The sequence below is a fragment of the Condylura cristata genome, unplaced genomic scaffold (genome assembly GCF_000260355.1).
Source record: "Condylura cristata isolate star-nosed mole 26May11 unplaced genomic scaffold, ConCri1.0 scaffold00001, whole genome shotgun sequence".
Lineage (NCBI taxonomy): Eukaryota > Metazoa > Chordata > Mammalia > Eulipotyphla > Talpidae > Condylura > Condylura cristata.
In genome coordinates, this window is record NW_004567102.1 from 66,951,033 (window position 1) to 66,971,994 (window position 20,962).

Consider the following 20,962-nt stretch of genomic DNA (forward strand, 5'->3'; position numbering starts at 1 on the left):
CTCTCACCCTCCGCATCTCTGGCCTGTACCCCAGTTCTGTATGAATAAATAAATAAATCCTTAAAAAAAATTACTCATTGTTGTACCAGCTTAATATAATGTGATAACCTTGCTAGAAATCTATTAAAAATCTGAAAAATGGGCCCTCCCTGGTGGCACTGCAAATTAAAGCACAGCACTAAGAAGATAAAGCCACTTCAGCATGAGTTCAATCCCTGCCCCAGAGGTGACCCACATGCCTCAGCAGACCTCTCCTAACCCGCCCGCTGCTCCCCTCAGCAGTGTACTTCGTCGATCTGCCTGTTCTGCTCCCCACTCTGTCTCTGGTGAAGCTTCTCACCACTCCTGCACCTCTGGCTTGTACCCCAGTTCTGTTTGCATAAATAAATAAATCTTTTTAAAAATAAGAAAAATTAATGTGCTATGAATAATATTAAGTGGGACCAGTTAACTGACTAAGAAAAATTAAGTATCTAATTGAAACTTCTGGAGCAGGGAAGCAGTAGGTAGTAAGATACCTTAGGAGAGAACACTCCTGAAAATTGTCTGTTTTTCCATCTTGGCCCAGCTTAAGAGCCAGGTCTGCATGTCTGCTTAATTGTGGATTCTAATCTTTTTTACTATGTACATATTCAGTTTGCTTTTTCCCTAATTTAACTAGTATATTTCTAGAGAATGCTAATGAATTAAAAATCAAATTAAACAAAATTGAAGTCAAAACAATAACACCAAAGAAAAAAATCTGTTAGAGCATTTTGGAAAATATCTAGTCTGTGAGATACAGTTTAGCTGGGGGAAGAAGATACTTAAAGTTACATTAATTAGCAATAAAAGATTTTGGAATTTGATGTAGAGAGAATCATGGGGGGTATTCTCATTCCTTATTTTACTGGTGGATATTCTCATATTGACTGGTAGTTCAATAAGTGCTTAGATGCTTAGGTGACACAAAGTTTAATATAATCAGCTATTATATATTAAAGTACTTGCAAATTATTTGGAGATTTTCTCTCAAACTTAGGATCATGTAAACATTTGGGCATTAAAAGGGAGCAGGAGAAAACCCTAAAAGCTCCACAGAGGAACTAATCAAAACCATCCACCAGTTTAGCAAGGTAGCAGGTTATAAAATCAACACACAAAAGTCAGAGGCTTTCTTATATACAAACAACCAAGCAGAAGAAACAGAGATTAAAAAAAACCATCCCCTTTTCAATTAAAACAAAAAGAATCAAATACCTGGGAGTCAACCTAACAAAGGAGGTAAAAGACCTCTACAAAGAAAATTACAAAACACTGTTAAAAGAAATACAAGAAGACACCATGAAATGGAAAGACATCCCCTGCTCATGGATCGGGAGAATTAACATCATCAAAATGGCCATCCTGCCAAAAGCAATATACAGATTTAATGCCATCCCCATAAAAATCTCAATGACATTCTTCAAAGAAATAGAAAAAATGTTGATGAGATTCACATGGAACAACAAAAAACCTCGAATAGCCAAAACCCTCATGTCTAAGAAAAATCAAAATGGAGGCATTACAATCCCAAACTTCAAGCTGTACTACAAAGCCATAATAATCAAAACTGCATGGTACTGGAATAAGAATAGACATACAGACCAGTGGATTCGAATAGAAAACCCAGATATAAACCCAGGAGTTTATGGACACCTAATTTTTGACAAAAGAGCAAAGAAGATACAATGGAACAAAGAAAATTTGTTCAGCAAGTGGTGCTGGGAAAACTGGGAAGCTACATGCAAAAAATGAAACTAGATCACTGCCTCACTACAGTCACAGAAATCAACTCGAAGTGGATTAAAGACCTAGACATAAGAACGGAAACCATAAAATACCTAGAAGCAAAGAGGGGTCAAACACTACACGACATACACTTTAGCGACATCTTTAAAGACAGAGCACCCAACGCCACAATAGTGAAGGCAAAGATAAATAGATGGGACTACATCAAGTTAAAGAGCTTCTGTACAGCAAAAGAGACATTACTGAAAACAAACAGAAAGATCACTAATTGGGAAAACATTTTCTCACACAAAAGTAGCGATAAAGGACTGATCACAAAAATATACGGAGAACTGACGAAACTCAACAAAAATAGTTCCACAATGGAACATTTGCGACTGTTGGTTTTACAATTCAGGCACAACAACAGCTACTTGTTGTCAAGGAGGTAGAGTGATAGGGAGTAGTGAGAAATGGAGGTCTTAAGTGACCTCAAAACCAAATGATATAATGTTTTTCTCTCAAGGTTTATTTGTAGCTGACATATAAATATGGGGAGGAGGAACACAAGGTAGGACAAAATTAGGAGTACTTTTATGTCTTTTGAATGAACAGCTTTTGTTTGTTTGTTTTAAAGAATCTAATGTTAATTTTTCTTTTTAAACTACTTAGGAACTTTGGTGGGAAGGCTTGGGAAAAGAAGCAGCGTTTATAACATTGTTTCAATGGGAGACTGTATTCCAAGTTCCAATTAAGTGACTTGCAAACAAGCTTTTGGAAGCAAACACTTTCACACTGAATTGCTCCACTTTTGGCTTCTACTTGTTGGCATCTAGTTTTAAAGCAAAAAGTATTCAGACTTACATGGATCTTTGATTTTAAAACATGTAGATGTTTGGACTCCTTTATTAATGGAAAATGATGATTTCATGCTCTTAAGAAATAAAATTAGAAAATGAATTAGAATATTTGCATAAACATATCCTAATTGCAAGTATATGACTATATCTCTATTACCTATCAGCTTAAAAGTAAAAAAGATAAAACTTAAATGATTTGTAAAGCTCAAATGTTTCTTACATGGCTTGAATTGTTTAATTATTAGTTCTAGTTGGATTTACCCATATATTGATTTCCTGAGCTATTTTATGATATGCAGTAATATTAGTAAAGCACTGCACTAAGAAGCTTAAGCCACTTCCGCATGAGTTCGATTCCCGCCTGCCCGGGAGGAGCTCCACATGGCGCGGCAGACCTCTCCTGACCTGTCCACTGCTCCCCTCAGCAGTGTACTTTGTCGATCTGCCTGTTCTGCTCCCCACTCTGTCTCTGGTGAATCCTCTGACCCTCCGCATCTCTGGCTTGTACCCCAGTTCTATATGAATAAATAAATAAATCTTTAAAAAAATATTTTATATCATCCTGTGTATGTTAAGCACTTGGTACATATGGAAAATTCTTCTATTTGAGGATTATTCCCCCCCCCTTCTTTTACTTCTATATTATAAAAATTCAATTTCTTTTCATGGCTGTAGATAACGACGAAAAATGAGTGTTCAGCTGTGAAGAAAACTTAGGTAGCAAAATGTTGTGATAATTCTAATGAATCTTAACGAGGCAGCAAATTTCGGAACAATATTAGAGCTTAGAAAAATGTCAAAAACCTTGTTGAAAGATCCTCTCAAAGGCCTGTGTGCTAGAATGTAGGTCCTCTCCCTCATGTAGAAGCACGCTGAATTAAGGCATTTTCTTTGAACCATATATGCCATGAGTTGATTACAAAGCTTATAGTAAAGTGAATTTTCTTACTGCATCATTTTTAGACATGTGGCATATAACTTAGTGGTGAGGTTTAGCAGATGGGTGCTTTTATTCTCTAAACAGAAAAAAATTACTCAAAGGATGGAATACTTAATATTTTAATAAAATTTTTATTTTTAGAAGTTTTTTCAATGTCATATTTAAATATCACTCAGTAGTATTAGGTTTTAAACATGCTCATTGTGCGGTACTGACAAAAGCTGGGGATTATGGTGGCAGATAAGCCTTAATGGCTTTATGGAACTTTTAATAGTAGCTATAAAAATTAGTTTCCTTTGGCCTTTAATGATGTTACATGTACTTTTTTTTTAATCAGCATACAGAGAAGACTGAAGTATTTTTCTTTTATCTTTCAAGAAAGTAATTGGGAATAAAAAGCATTTTAAAAAACTTAAGATGTTATCAAGGAATATATAAATTAAACGGTTGAATCAAAGCATAGTTAGAAACATTACTTGATTAGATTAACTAGAATTTTCATAGATTTGAGTTCAACTGTCCTTTATAAGTAAAGTGTGGTTGCAGGGAAATAGTCTTCAAAGTATTTTTAATTTGCAATTTTATGTATGAGTTATTGGAAAATTCAAACATATAAATATGGCCTAAAACTGTTGTATTTTATCACTTAGGAAACTCTACTAAAAGGCTGAGTGTACAGATAGTTGAATTTTTTTTAGCATTGTCCTGAATTTATATATAATTAATACCTGAATTTGAACATTATTTTAGGAAAACGTGAATACTGCACCCACTAGGTGGAAGCAGTGTTACCTGGTAGGGTGAGCAGCACCCCAGATCCCCCAAAACTGCCTAGATTCTGCCATCTGCTACATCAGTATAAAACAAACTCTTGTGTCTAAGACCTTTAATGGAAAGGAACTTTTTTTGTTTTGGCTTATCAACTAATTTTTTTTTTTGTAAACTAAGTGATGACTTTATTTTTTTTTATAATATAATAGTTTATTTTTACACCATTTTGTGTATTTTTTCATCTCAGTTGTAATCCCCGTGGGCTTCCCATCACCAAATCACCCATGTGCCATCACCTGGAAAGGAACTTTTAATACAACTAGTGTGCAATAAAGATATTGCAGAAATCTTATAATAGATAAAATAGTTTTCACATGAAACAGACACAGTTACCCATCCCCTTGTGGGGAAATGCCTGGCCAGATAGGTCTGGCACAAAGCAGGGCCAAGAGGCCTGAAAGCCTGCTACAAGTCTAAGGCACTTTCTGGTGGGGAACCACAGAAAAGAGACAGAAGGGGCCAAGCAAGTCTGGAAGGAAAAGAGCAAAATCAGAATCAAGAAAAAAACTGCCATTGTCAACTTTCCCTGGGTCTCTCACCCACATCTGTCCCAAGTGTTTCCTTCCATGTTGTCTCACGTAGCTGCTACAGCCTAAGGCCAAGAAGCGCACAGCTTCTTCATAGGTCTCTGTTCCACATGCCTCCTCCAGGTCTCCTTCTTCCCTTCTCCCTTCCTTCTTCGAGCTTCTCCTTCAACTTCTCTGTGCTCTGTTCCCCCTTTCCTTGGGTGGAGCAGGGAAACTGGAACCTCCCTGCGGATTACCTCCTTACAATAACAAACCCCATTTGTGACAAACTGTCTTTGGGAGGCAGATTGCCCAGGCTAGCAGAGAACCACTGATTTTAATAATATTGGCAATGTTGCATACCTTATATTAGACAGTAGCCTAATAGGGCTTACAAAGCACTTTCATGTCACCTGATTACTCTGATCTCTAACACAACCCTATGAAGTTTGGAAAGGGAGGTTTTATTATTCCTACTTTACACAGTGGAAAAAAACAAGACTCAGGTAGACCTGGTAACTTGTATAGAGCCACAGCTGTGACAGAACTTGTGTTAAAATGGATTATTTCTTGAAAAAAAAAAAGATTTATTTTTATTTATGTATTTGAGAGCTGGGGTGTAGGCCAGAGGTGTGGGGGCGAGAGGATTCACCAGAGGCAGTGGGGAACAAAACAGGCACATTGACTGAAATACACTGCTGAGGGGAGCGGTGGGCAAGTCAAGAAAGGTCTGCTGCACCACGTGGGTCAGCTCCCTGGCAAAGGTAGAACTCATGCTGCAGTGGCTGCTGATAGCTTCATTGTCCTGAGACTTACTTAATCCTTGTACCACCAGGGAAGCCCTGTTTTTGTTATTACCAAGCATAGCAGTGAAACAGCAGGGTTGGAGAAAGAAACATTATTGACATAGAGGAAACTAACTCCATCAGGTCTTTTTGTATAGCTATGTTAGGAGCATTTTATTTATCGGGTGATCAGTATTCTTTGTTGGGCTCCATAGATATGACATCTTCTTGCCTTGGGAAATATTATGTTAGGTACTATTGCATAACTTCCTACCAGGAAAACACTGTTTCCTGTGTGACTCTCTTCCAGATTGCAAGGAATCAGGAAATGTTGAGGTTAATTTGGGTGATGTGCATTTATTATAAAAAAATACGTGGGAAGTCTGATCCCAGGACAGCATCTCGTGATGTGTCTCATCACATTCCACAGATAATGGGGACATTGTTGAGGATAAAACAGCGCCTCTAGTATCAGAACAGTCTGCTGTGCTCATGATTCAGTTTTTTGTTTTTTTTTTTTTCATATCCCTCTATCTTTGATGAGCCCTGCTTCTCTTACCCCTTTTTTCTTTCTCTGTCAATGCCTCAGGATATTTCTGTTCCTACAAGGCTCTTGAGTGCTCTCTGTTGTCTGAGTTCTGCCTCAGTTTGCTATTTCATATTCCAACTAATATAGTCACATTTAGAGGTGGAGGAGCATTGGATCTGACTGGAAATAGAGGCGGGAAAAGGTGTCGTTCCTTTTGTTTAAGAGGAGTAGGGGCCAGGAAGGCTGATGAGGTACCTGGAGATTCTCCTGGATGCAGACTGTTAGGGCTGTTCTAATATATGCATTTAGAATTCTTTGCAACTTCTCAGTTATGTCTGGAAAAATAACAGTAGTCATTCTTTTGGAAATTATTGCTGTCCTAAAAAATCTTAAAGGCCAAGAAGAATTGCTTCTCAGACACAATCACTTGGGGACAAATGAATATTACTTCCAACAGAAATGGAATGTTGTCTGCTTGTTTGACCTTTCTGTGGCAAGAATTAAACTATTTTTAGGAAAGATCATAAGTCATACTCTGTATTCAAGGACAAGTTGCTGAAAAGATGCATAGCCATTCAGAATTTTTCTACTGAATCCCAATCTGTTAAGTAAGGTGGTTGGGCTTGAAGCTCTTAAGGTGGACAAGCTTTGTGTGATTTTTTTCTTAAACATCTTAGTAAGCTTTCCAAGTCATCTATCCAGGATATTTGAAATCAAATAGACAGTTCAACATTGTATGGTTGAAGACTTTTGACTTTGTTTTTTGATTGTTGCTTATTTTTCTTCTGTATTTACATTTAATAATAAAGAAATTTTGCTTATCTAGTCTATTTTGTGTGTGTGTGTTTATGTACACAGATTATAAAAGGAATTAAGATTTTGCAAAATGCAATAATAAAACAAGATAAGCGACTGGCCAAAGCAATGACCAGTGATGGATCCTTTCATATTACCCTACTGGTGATGCAGTTACTAAATGAAGATGAAGTAAACATGTGAGTAAAATTATTTCCCAAATTAATACTTTAAATGAGTAAGCATAGCTGAACCCAAAGAGACATTGACATTATAAAACTTCCCTTATTATAATTTATGCAAATTAATAGTGTACAGAATTAGCTATATAAATATTCTGTTTAATATATTTTATTTTTGTTTTCAAATGGGAACCCTTTGTTATACACTTGTTTTGCTCACATTAATTATGTAAGCATGCTGGAATCTGACCACTTCCATTAGCATTCTCGGTAAAGATTCTAGAACCATAGCACAGCTGTCTCTTATTAGCTGCCTGAATTTGGTCCAATCTTTTACTTTTAAGTAAGTGGGGAAAAAAAAAATAGTACTGATTGATACGAGTTCTTCGTGTAGGACATGACAGATAGTAGGTGTTTATTATAGAGCTGCCACCCCACAAGGCCAGTGGACAATTTCAGTTACCCCTCAGTCAGTCTTAGAAAGGCAGAGAGAAAGAGAGAGGGGTGTGGAGTGGACACAGGAGGAAGAAGATGAACACAAGTGCGTGAGAGCAGAGGGAAAAGTTAGTAAACGAGAGTTTAGAGGACTGGAAGAGACAGCAAAAGTCAGAGTTTCTGCTGTGGGACCATGGTGAAGTGGAACATGTCACCATGTCCAAATCACAGTATCTGCTCACTAAGGAGTTAATTGTGCAGAGCAGTGTCACTAAAGCATTCAGCTCTGTGTTTGACCTGGTCTGCTTGCAAATACCTTTCAAATTTATGTAATAAATGAAATGCTTACTAAGTTGCTTTGTGGTTGAAGAATTAAGTGGCATTCTAATGCTGTCCTTGGGAATGGTTTCTCTGAAAAAAAAAAAAAAAGAAAGAAAATGATGTCAGGTATTTGCAATTTAGTTATCACTCTTGACTGATTTATTAATGAAACCCTGATGAAATAAAGTTTGTTAAATTGACAGGATAACATCTTGCAGTTCAGCCAACATGAATTGTCTACCATGTGCAAGATACCAAGCTAAGTAATGTGGGGATGTTAAAGATGAGTCAGGAATGGACTTGTGCTTACGGATTAGACAGTTTAGTTGACTAGATACCTTAATGACCTATACTACTATAGTAGAAACAGAAAAGGGTTTGCTACCCTAGTTTCAACTTTCAGATGATGTTGAAAATGTAAGATGTGGCCCATTTAGGCAGTTATATACTAAGAGTGAAACTAATGTACTTTCTGATAAGATTATTTATCAGAGTCTGTAATATTTTGATTTTATTTTTCACTCTATACTATGTAATATGCTAGGCAGCCAGATTGTCACTTTCTTATTCTATAATAGATTCTTTCTTGTCATGATCTAGTGTCATATTTTACATGTGTGAGTGTTGGTAATGGGTTAGATAAGGAGGGTGCAGAGACGTCTTTTAAAAATCATAAATTTCTTCAGGAAGATATTGCCTAAAGTCCTTTGTACCCTACAGTGTGGAAGAAAGGATCAGACATATAGTAAGCCAAGCCTACTGCAAATTTTATAAGATAGCTATCTTAACTTCATTGGAAATGGCACCTGTGGCTCTGAACACCAGTTTCAGAATTTCATTTCTCACATGTATATCCTTTTTATTCAGTTTGCCACAAAACAGGCTTTCCATTAATCACTCTTTAAAACAGTTTTATTTAAAGGAATTTGAAAGTTCATGTTACTTACCAACAGGTACTATGCTTCTACACGGCGATCAGTGACATCTTGGTAGGACTAACTTGCTGATTTATGCTACTAGAGAACTGAAAAACTGAACTGAATCTAGATCATCTCAATTATTTCAAAGAAACATGGGGTATAGAATTTCCTGTCTCCGAAAAGTCCTGACCTTTAGTGTGACCTGCTTTATTCTCGTTTTATTTAAATGAGTATCTTGAAGTCCCCCAGTTTATAACAGATGAGTCAGAAGCGACTGTTCTGTTTTTACATATTTCCACTCATAGCACACCTGTGAAGAACAGCATTGCAAGGGGTCCACAGTGTCTTTTTGGATGAGCATAGGAAGTTACTTGGATTTAGGGTATGGACTAGCAATACGGTGAGAATATTGATATTTTGGAAGTTATTTTAAAGTGTTGTATATTATGAGAGAAATCAGATTCAGTGTGGAGGTCATAGATGAAAATCAGTAAAAAGGCTTTCTATGTATATCAGACTGTCTGCAAACTGATGTTTTTACTTCTTTCCCAGTTTGGATCACTTTTTTGTTTTTAATATTTACTTATTTATGCATGCAGACCTGGGACACAGGCCAGAGAGAGGATTCACCAGAGTCAGAGTGGGGTGCAAAACAGGCAGATCAATGACGTACACTGCTGAGGGGAGCAGTGGGCCGGTGAGGAGAGGTCTGCTGCGCCATGTGAATCACCTCCCTGGCTAGGAGTAGAACTCATGAAGTGACTGAGGCCAGCTTCATAGTGCTGTGCTTTAACCCATTGAGCCACTAGGGAGGACCCTGGGCCACTTTTATACCTTTCTCTTACCTAGTTACCCTAGTTAGGTCTTCCAATACTGTGTTGAATAGTAGTGGTGAAAGTGGATTGAAGGGGATTATGTTAAATAAGTCAGAAGGAAGACAAATATTGAGTGGTTTTACTCATGTGGGATATAAGGAAAACAAAGGGATTGACAGAACTAAACCAAAACAAACCCTAGAGATCTGACTGTAATGCTGAAGGTGCTAGAAGGAGAAAGTGAGGACCAGGGACAAAAACGGGAATCTGTGGACAACAGTGGAGGTTTATGGAGGCCCCATGGTTGGGTGTGGTATGATGACATAATCTAAGGAGGTGCGAAACTGTCCCTCTACATCATACAAGTGTTGGAAACCAATATTAAGGCAATAAAAAATAATGTAATTTAAAACAAAAAAATCAGTCAAAAACTGTAGAAAGAGTAACTTAGAAATGTGAATGATATAGAAAAATACCTAAATATTTTCAAAATTTGAATTGTAAATTACTGGGGAACAAAACACTGATTAAGATCATTTAAATTCATGGGGGTTTAGCAGACCTTAAATTTAAATTCATGGGTGCTTTACTGGACTTTCCATAATGTAAAAATGCGCTTCCTTCTTTTTTGAGTAATTGCTGCCCTCTAGTGAAATTTTGTTTTTTCTCATAATCAGGTACTTGTACTAGATTCTCTTCAAGATGGAAATAATTGATCTTAACTTAAAAAACACGTCTAATTTATTAATATAGTAAATATTTATTTCCATAAAGAAACATAAAGCATTTGAAATACATGCAGCCCTATGGTCACATAGAGAAAACAACTATAACATATTAAACAGTATTTGGACAAAATAAAACTATATTTTATATAAATACAGGTATAGTAGATTACCTTATTGAAAGGCATTTTAAGAGACATTTTAAGAAATAATGTATGTTAAGTTTTCATAGGATGCCTTGAAAATGGTAATACTGTTAAGTACCCTTAATAAGAATTCAGAATGTTACACATAATGTAAGCTCTTGTAGGTACTAGGGATTTGGAACATATTTTCAGTATTTTTTTTCTTTTGAGTAGTCCATGCAGCAGTTCCTTGGTTAAACTCCCTCATGAACTATTAAGTAGTATTTTCCTTCATGTCTTCAGTGTGCTATAAGTTACAAATAAGTTGATAATTAAATTTTTTAAATTTATTTTTATTGAAGTAGCATTGTATTATTACATTATATAACTTTTATAGTGCATAATAGATCAATGTTATAGTTTAGTATAACTTAACTACATTAAGTTCACCAAGAATCTAGTTCTATCCTTCATAGGTCAACATTTAATTAACTCCCATATTGTTTAAAAATTAATATCAGGGCCTTCCTGGTGTCTTAGAGGTTAAGTCTCAGCATTATCTGGCTATCACAGCTGTGACCTGAATTCCATCCCCAGAGAGGGAGGTGACCCATATGGTGCAGCAGACCTTTTTCCTCTCTCTCCTGCTGCTCCCCTCAGCAGTGTATTTCAGTGGATCTACCTGTTCTGCTCCCCACTCTGTCTCTGGTGAATCCTGTCACTCCCCCACACCTCTGACCTACACTGCAGTTCTTCTGTGCGTGGATAAATAAAATAAATCTTTAGAAAAAATTAACATCAGGTTTGTTTTAGTTATATAGAGTTCTAAGGTATTTAAGCCTTGAAATGGTTAGCACAAATACCAATTGAGTTATCTTTCTGAAACTGATTATTTTATTTCTTTCTTGATTTTGTATATTTATTACTTATTATATTACTGGAAAATATATATTCTCTCTTACCAGTGGTATTGATGCACTTTTGGAATTAAAACCAGTTGTAGAAGAAATTCTCCAAGGAAAACATTTGTCTCTGCCCTTTCAAGGAGTTGACACTTTTACCAGTCAGATTGGATTTGTGAAGCTGGCAGAAGGAGATCACATAGACCTGCTTTTGGAAATAGCAGGTAAAACAAACAGCAGTTTTTTATGTTAAATCTCATCTGTTTTTCTTAATTCTTATAATAGGGATTTGACATTTAAAAATTTTTTACAGCCAATGAGCTGCTTCACTGTTAGCTTATTTGCTTATTATGAAAAAAGTATCCTGAAATAAAAAGCCTGAAAATTTACCTTGATTCTTTGACATGAGTAATAGGTTGATTCTGGGGCTGTCTGTAAGGTGATGGACTAGACTCAAGTATTTGTTAGGACTGTTCTGTTCATAAGTTTGAGGTTCCCAGTGGTTATCATGAGATTTGACATAGAATTGGCATCTAATAAGTATTGAAAGCATGCATATGAACAACTAGATATTTGTTTAAAAAGCCTGTGAGAATTTTCAGTAGATGAATCAGCATTTTCCTCTATGCCACTTGTTTTTTTCTTCATGTTTAAACATGAAGAAGGTCCATTAGTGATGGCATCAGGTTGCACATTTATTGGAGAACATTTTCCTTTATACAGTACAGTAGAAACTGTTAGGAAAATATAAGCAGAAATTGCTGGATGGATGACTTTTGGGTTTGATCCAGGGATCTAGGTTGGGTATTAACCTGCATGCTCTAAACAGTTTTTATTTTCATATCATATCATGTCATATCACATCATTTTACTTCAAGGATCCTTAATAGACTCCTTGGTTCATAACATATGTTTGATATTGGTTCATACTTGTTCTGTTTTAGTTTGTCTATTTTATCTATCAATCAATCATTTATCATTAATGTAACAGTCACCTGAGACTACCACCAAAAATGAAAACTAGGACTATGGCAGCAATCCAGTCATATCATCCTATCATTCATCCATCCTTAGCCTTCCTTAATATAAACCAGCATTCTCTTGTAGTTATTGTTTATAATTTTTTAGTAGTTCCCAAAGAGTTTGTATTTGTAATTGGTTTTAACTTTATGAAACAGTATCCTATTGTATGATAGTTTTTGATAGATTTTCATCTAGTACTCTTGTTTTTATTTTGCTGTTTTATAGTTGCTCATTTAAAAGTGTACCTCTTTAGGGTGGGAAGACATGAAAATTGAGTTTCATTTTACTGATGGTTTAGTTTTACTTTAGCAAAGCAAAGTGTATGTATAATCAAACAGAAATTCAAGCAAATAAACATGAATCAAGTTGGACTGAAAGTCATTAGTTGGTCAAGGAGAAAACAACTCTTATAGTTTGATGGCAAGTCATTTGGGAGCTGATGTCCACAGTCAGTGGACTTAATCTGTTCTTCCTGACTGCAAAAAAGAGCTAGATTTAGGTCTTTTCTTTTGAAACATAAATATCTCTAGCTTAAGAAATATTTCTAATTAGTCATTCATTCATTGTTCTTTTAAATATTTCAATGGGTACTTGTAGTACTCAGAATTCCATCCATTCTTAGCAAATATTCTCACAAAGAAAGGTTCCAATATTGATAAAAGATCCATTGTGTGCTGAGGAATGTGAAACCTCACCAGTGTTAATATAACTGTGAACCCAAGGATGATAATTTGTCATTTTAGAAAAGGCCACTGCCCCTGTAATTCCTTTCTTGATGCCAGGAACTTTTCTTTTCTTCTTCTTTTTTTCATTATAATAGTTTATTTTTACATCATTTTGTGCCTTTTTCCTTCTCAGTTGCAATCCCTGTGGGCTTCCGATCTCCAATCCACCTGTGTGCCATCAACATAGTCCCATGCACTGCCCCCATTTTTTATTCCATTCCCTACTCCACTCCTGTAAAATATCTCAGGTATATAGTTGCTCATTATTATTATTTTTTTCACCCCAGTCCTTTATGCTGCTGCTATGAGTGAAACCATTCAGTATTTTTCATTTTCTTTCTGGCTTATTTCACTGAGCATGATCCCTTCCAGCTCTATCCATGTTGCTGCAAAAGGCATGAGTTTATCTTTTTGATCGCTGAGTACTATTCCATTGTGTTTATGTACCATATCTTTTTAATCCAGTCATCTACTTTTGGGCATTTGGTTTGATTCCATGTCTTTCCTATTGTAAATAAAGCAGCAATAAACATGGGGGTGCAGGTATCTTTTTGAATTAGTGTTTTTGTGTCTTTTGGGTAGATATGTAGGAGCGAGATTGCTGGGTGGAACATGGAAAGCTCCATGTTTCGCAGTTTTGAAAAACCTCCAGTTTTCCATAGTGGAAAACTGTTTGCATCCCCACCAGCAGTGCAGGAGAGTTCCTTTTCTCCACATTCTTGCCAACATTTGTTGTTGCTAACTGTTTTAGGATGTGCTATTCTTACTGATATGAGGTGGTATCTCATTGTGGTTTTAATTTGATGCCTGGGACTTTTGCTTAAAATATATATATACTGGGACCTTTCCTCGTGGCACAATGGATTAGGATGAAGCACTGCAAGCTGGCTGCAGCCACTTCAGTGCAAGTTACATCGCTGGCCCCAGAGGTGATCCACATGGCGTGGCAGACCACTCCTGACTGCCCGCTGTTCCCCTCAGCAGTGTACTTCATTGAGCTGCCTGTCTGCTCCTGACTGTGTTTAGTGAAGCTTCTCACCACCCCTGCACCTTTGGCCTGTAACCCAGTTCTGTATGAGTAAATAAACAAATCTTTAAATATATATATATATGTACTTTTCCCAAATATTTTAATAAAAGCGTCACAAAAATGGGAAATAGAGAAAGCACAGCACTGTTTCCTTGGATAATCACTGTTATACTTACTTTAATCCTTTGTGTGTGTATTGTACTATTGCTTTCAATTTTAGTTTATAAGAACTGTTATAAGAAATCTAAATAATATTCAGTATGTATATAGAAAATTTTCACTGAGGTGTAATTAGAGCCCTCATTTATATAATGTTCAGATGGTTGGATTGTTCAATACATGGAGTATTATCAGTATTTTTCTTTATTAGATTAGTTTTTACAAAGATGCCCCAAGATTAGGACTGCTTTAGTCTATCAGTACTGTAAAATAATTTAATATTTGTTTTTGTGTCATTTTATAGAATACTTAAATATGCTCTAACTTGCAGAAGAATAACTTCTGGTAATCCAACATTTCATTTGTTTTCTTGAAAAGAGCTGAATTAAACAATCATTTCTCTTGAGTGTTGTGACAAGCAAATTGGAAGCAATTCAATGTTCTAATGTATTTAAATAAGATCGTACTAATTAAATATTCATATTTCCCTCTGCAAGAGATAATTCCTGCAAACACATTTTAAAACATAAATTCCTGTTTTCATGTTGCATGTTTAAATTCCTGTTTTCATGTTGCATGTCCTCCCCGCCACCATTTTTGTGTTTCTTTGTTGCGTCCCCTGCCCCCTCTCAACTTTGTGTTTTACATTGTTGTATTTTCTGTAATATGATGTCTAATATTTGTTTTCACTGTTCTGACTTCCTTTGCTCTGGATAATTCTTTTAAATTCCTATAGTCTGTCGAAAAAGGCTGCATTACCTCCTTTCTTGTGTTATATAATAATCTGAGGTGTGTATAGACCACATCTTGAGCACTGTGTTTCTTAAAAGAACCATTTTTCTTAAAACTTTTGTGACAAGCCATGCATATGAATATGCATATATAATCCAGTTAAAATTTTATTTGTTTAAGATAATGAACACAGAACCTCTTTGACATAGTGGAAACTAGAATTCTTTTTCAAAAAGATTTATTTTATTTATGCATTCAAGAAATGGGGAATAGGCCAGAGATGTCAGGGAGATGGGAGCTGGGGTGAGAGGATTCACAGAGACAGAGTGGGGAACAGAACAGGCAGGTGACTGAAATATGCTGCTGTGGGGAGCAGGGGGCAGACAGAAGAGGCAGCAAGATGATAGCCTCATTGTCCTGAGATTTAACCCCTTGGACCATCAGTCAGGCCCAGCAGGAGAAGTTTTTTTTTTTTTTATTTTTTTTTTTATTAAAAAGTTTATTTTTACATCATTTTTCACATTTTTTTTTCATCTCAATTGTAATCCCCTCGGGTTTCGCATCACCAAATCACCCCTGTGCCACCACCATAGTCCCGTGCATTTCCCTCCCTTCCCCCCCCCCCCGTTTTTGATCCCATTCCCCACTCCACCCCCACAGAATGTCTCTGGTCTATGGTTGTTCATTATTTTTGTTATTTTCTCGCCTGGTCCATTATACTCCTGCTATGAGTGAAACCATCCGGTATTTTTCTTTCTCTTTCTGGCTTATCTCACTAAGCATGATCTTTTCCAGCTCCATCCAAGTTGCTGCAAAAGACATGTATTTCTCTTTTTTGGTTGCTGAGTAATATTCCATTGTATATATGTACCACATCTTTCTAATCCAGTCATCTACTTTTGGCCAGCAGGAGAAGTTTTAAAGATAGTGAATGTCATTTATAACGAAGTAAAGTTTAAGTATTATGAAATAAAAGTATATAGAAAAAGTATAAGTAAAAAATAAAAAGTATATAGAAAATTACAATTCAGGCTGATTTATTTCAGAGTTGAGATCTACAAGTTGAAAGTAAAAGCATGATATAGTTAAGAAAAAAGTTGTGAGTTATGAAAAAGGAGACTAATATTTGAACACATTACTGAAAATTTATAGAATGTAGAAAACTTTAGAATTTTGTTATGAAAGTTGAAAATTATTGTAGGTTGTAAACTAATAGAGTGAATTGATGGACTTCGGTCCTTAGTTCTTGAATTGTGCGTGCAGATGTATTCTTTGCACTACTTTTGGTAAATGTTGGTGTGTTGAAGATATCCTGATAATCTTTGCACACTGAATGGAGCAATTTAATGGCGACAGCTATTAAAACAGGTCAGGTCTGTGACACCAGAGACTGTTTTCATTTATGCATACAGAGCTGGGGTACAGGCCAGAGGTGCAGGGGCAGTGAGAGGATTCACCAGAGGCAGAGTAGGGAGCAGAAAAGGCACATTGATGAAGTACACTGCTGAGGGGAGCAGTGGCTGAGACAGGAGAGGTCTGCTGTGCCTTGGGGTCACCTCCCTAGCCAGAGATCCATCTGACGCTGAAGCAGCTGTGGCTGGCTTCTCAGTGCTGAGCTTTAACCTGTTGGGCCACCAGGGAAGGCCTGAGACTTTGTTTCTTAGCTTTTTACAGTGACCTTGAGTGATCCTGTTTTTCCAGAATAAAACTGCACCTTCTTTTCCATAATTACACAGTACTTCATAGAGCTAAGAAGGTATTGGAAATTACCCATATATGTAGCATTTCTCCACATTTTACAATGATAAAATTGCACTGTAATGCTTTTGGCCATAGAAATGAATATGTGATTTCATTCATTTTTCTTAGTGAAATGTAATTTTGTTAAAAAGTACATGAGATTGAGAGATTACTAAAAATTTAGCCTGCTGGAATTATAATAGGTCTTGCAAATCTTTTTCTTTTAAATGAGGAAAGAGCCCTGGTTAGCATGATAAAAGACTTCAAATGCATTTATCTCATAAAAGGAAGAGTGAAAAATTTTTAGGGTGTTCATTTGAACATTTTATTTTTTCTTACTTTGACTCAACCTCCCCACAGATGGAGAAAATAGTCTTGTGCTTTCTGCTGCTGTGGCCATTGGTTCTGTTGCTGGTACCATTGTGCCCACCTATGCTGCCCTGTCACTGCGTGAGGTGGAGGGAGGTTTTCTAACCTCAGCGGGCAGCTTGGCATCCTGGCAGCCTGTTGCCCCTCCCCCCTAGTGTCCTGGGCTGTGCTCTCTTTGGAAACATCAGAACAGCTTCGCCACACTTAGATCTGAGAAAGGTCGTCTTCCTTCCCAGTCAGCTGCCTGCATTCGCAGCCCAGTGCTGAGGCCTGCTGGGCTCCGTGCCCTGCTTCAGTGTGTGGGCCCCTCTGGCATGCCCCCTACAGACCTGCTTCCTTCTCACCTCTCCTTTCTCTCTTCCCATTGTCCTGTAGGAAAGGAAGTTTGCTTCCTTTTACCCTGCCTGTCATCTCTCTCTGGGATCTTATAAAACTAGACTAGAGTAACAAGAGAAAAACACTTCACTAGTGTGCTATACCCATCCTGTGGGAGAAACCTCAAAGAAGAGTAAGTCAAAGGGGTGGTCAGAAATGGTTAATGTGTCAGGCCCTCCCTGGTGGCACAACTGGTTAAAGTACAGCACTATGAAGCTAGCAGCAGCTGCTTCAGCACCAGTTTGATCCCTGCTTAGGAAGGTGACCCACAGGGTACAGCAGACCTCTCCTGACCTGCCCGCTGCTCCCCTCAGCAGTATGTTTCAGTCCATCTGCCTGTTCTGCTCTCCACCCTCTCTCTGGTGAATCCTCTCACTGCCCCTGCACCTCTGGCCTGTACCCCAGTTCTGTATGCATAAATAAATAAATCTTAAAAAAAAAGATTAAAGTATTTAAAAATTCTATTTGACAATTTTGCAGTTATCAGTTGGAAATACCTATTTAAAATGATGAGTATAAAAATTTTAGATTGAAATCACTAAAACTTTTTAAGTATGCAGATGGACTCACCTAGCTGTAGAGTAACAAACAAAAAACAAAATAAAAATTTTAGATTGAAATTTTGGTTTTAGCATATTGTCAGCCTTTATGTTGCAACATACAGTTCAGATGACTTACTAAAACCATCTAAAATAAGCATTTTAAACACTTTATGAAAGTTGAATCCTTTAAGTGCAATAATGTAGGAATGACAAAAATAATTGTATGGTTTTTATTTCATTGAAGTTTTGGATGACTAAAAAGTAATTCTCCAGTTGCGTTGATATTTTTCATTATGTATGTGACAGAATTTTATTAATATTAGAAAGTATCTTTCCATTTGAAATCATGGGAAAGACATCACCCATAGTATGGTATATTGTTTAGTCAAAATTAGTCTTTGGTAAAACTAAAATCTGACTTTTTATTTTTTGCATCCACACAGTGAAACAGCTACACATATGGGCCACTTAACGTATTTTTTGTGTTCTAGACTATTAGTAATAAATCTCTGTACTTATTCTTAAAACTCCCATAGATCACACTGTTACGTAAACACCCCTTACAACTTTAGAAAGAGAAAAAAAAAGTAAAAGGGAAAAAAATATTTATTTTGCAATGAAATGTATCTAATTAGACATATAGTTTTATTAAATTGATCTGTGTACAATTTACTTTGACACAACTTTTAGCAATTTCTTTATACTTTAAGTATACATTTATTTGCTGTACATATTTAAAATAGTTCGTCTGAAGAAAACCTTCTATGCAAATATACATATATATATAATTTAGCATATAAAGTATTTTTTAAGGTATAAAAGTATTGTTTCTTTATTAAATTATTGATCCGGCATGCTTTTATATGAAAGCCCCGTAGCGTTTAACAAATATTTTAAAGGAATTGTTCTTCAGACAACTTGTATCTTTGGCTGAGGTAAGTACATTATTTAGGAAGCAGTCTTAGCTAATTTTTGAGGGATATCTGATGTATTTTCCGTGACTTTCTATTTAGTGCTAGAAGGAATGCCCCGTAGTACTAGCAGGAATTGAACAATCTTTTAAATTATTCATAAATTCTTCCAGAACATAAGTTAGCACAGATGAAAAGTGACTTGTGGTTTTCACGCTAGCAAAAGCTCTTTTTATCACAAGAATATTTTTATAACCATTAGCCAGTAGTCTGGCTAAGTAATAGAGTATACCAGGAATGTAAAATCAATAATAACCAATACTTTCCCAAAGACAGGCATTTTTTTCTTTATTTTTGTTTTCCTCAAGATTATACTGTACTGGAAAAATCCATTAGTAAAAATTAAATGTGTTTTATGTCAAATTATTTATAGCAGCGTTGTAAATAAATATTCATCGTAAATGATTTCAGACCTAATGAATAATGACAACTCTTGGGTCAAAATTTAGTGTAAATGAAACCCGTGAATTGAAAAGTGTTTCTTTAGAGTATATTGATAATAAGATTAGATCAAATAAGAGTATATTAATAATAAGATTAGATCAAATAAGATTATATGTAAAAACTAGTATAGATGGTAAAGATAAATGCACACGTCTACATTTTAAATTTATATTAACAAAAAACTTTTTCTGGGCCTCCCTAGTGGTTCAAGGGGTTAAATCTCAGCATGATGAAGCTGTCCACAGCCCCTGAAACATGCGTTCAATCCCAGGCCAGGGAGCTGACCCACATGGCACAGCAGATCTCCCCTGTCTCACCCACAGCTCCCCTCAGCAGTGTATTTCAGTAGATCTGCCTGTTCTGTTCCGTACTCTGTCTCTGGTCAATCCTCTCACCCACATATCTCTGGCCTGTACCAGCTTCTTGTATGCATAAATATATAATCCCCCTCTCCCCAAAACCCAACATGCTTGTGCGGTTTAAATGTTAGTAATTACTGCTCAGACTTCTTTTCATTGCAATGGTGGCACGTGTGTTTTCTTCTGGGAATTTCTGTTACTGTATTTTTAGGTTTTTTGTTATGTAGTATCTAATCTGCTGTTAATTCCATCCAGTTTCTTTTTCTCAGACATTGTAGATTTTATTTCTCTTTAAGTTTCAATTGTCATTTTTATTAAAGCTTGTGTATCTCCACTTAACTTTTTAAATATAAAGAATACAGCTATAAGGAACACCTTTTGATGCTCTTATTTGCTATTTCTAACATCTGGGGCTCTGTAGGTTAACTGATTAATCTTTTTATCTTGAGCCATATTTTCCTTTTTGTTTGTAAACCCAGCCATTTTTTTTTTTGCTCAGACTAGACACAGTGCTGTTTACTGTGTTGGGTGCTAGATAGTTTTGTTTTCCTATATATATTCTTGGGCTTTGTTCTGATACATCATTAAGTTCCTGAGAACTAGGTCCCCTCCCCCCGTTTGGCTCTTGGCATTAGTTTTGTTAGCTGTGCCTAGAGAAGTAGCAGTCCATAGTGAATTTTCCCTCCTAAAGAAGCTAATCATTTTTTTTCTACATATAGGCACCACTGGGTCATTCAATAAAAGACAGCATCATATCACCTTAAGTGTAAATATTGCTTTTGTAGCCTTTAGAGCTTGAAATCTTGGCAGATTTAACTGCCAAGTTTTATAGTATGTTTGTTAACATATACCTGTGTCTTCTCTCTTTTTTTTAAAAAAAAAAATAATATCTCAAACAGGTATGTAAGATAGTCTTTATTGCTATGGATGAAGCTGGAAGGAATCATGCTAAGTGAAATAAGCCAGAAAGAAAAGGAAAAATAACAGATGGTTTCACTCATAGCAGGAATATAAAGGACAAGGGTAGAAAATAGTAATAATGAACAACTATATACCAGAGACATTTTTTTTTT

General features: G+C 36.1%; 1 protein-coding gene across 4 annotated transcripts in view; it reads left to right on the top strand.

The window, feature by feature from the left end:
• AKAP7 (A kinase (PRKA) anchor protein 7) overlaps positions 1-20,962 on the top strand; it is a 90,090-nt gene that overhangs the window by 9,071 nt on the left and 60,057 nt on the right. For all 4 annotated transcript variants that reach the window (XM_012723732.1, XM_012723740.1, XM_012723748.1 and 1 more), the window contains 2 exons: positions 7,059-7,195; positions 11,484-11,644. In XM_012723732.1, the coding sequence (XP_012579186.1) occupies positions 7,059-7,195; positions 11,484-11,644 (298 nt within the window). The remainder of the gene's footprint in view (positions 1-7,058; positions 7,196-11,483; positions 11,645-20,962) is intronic.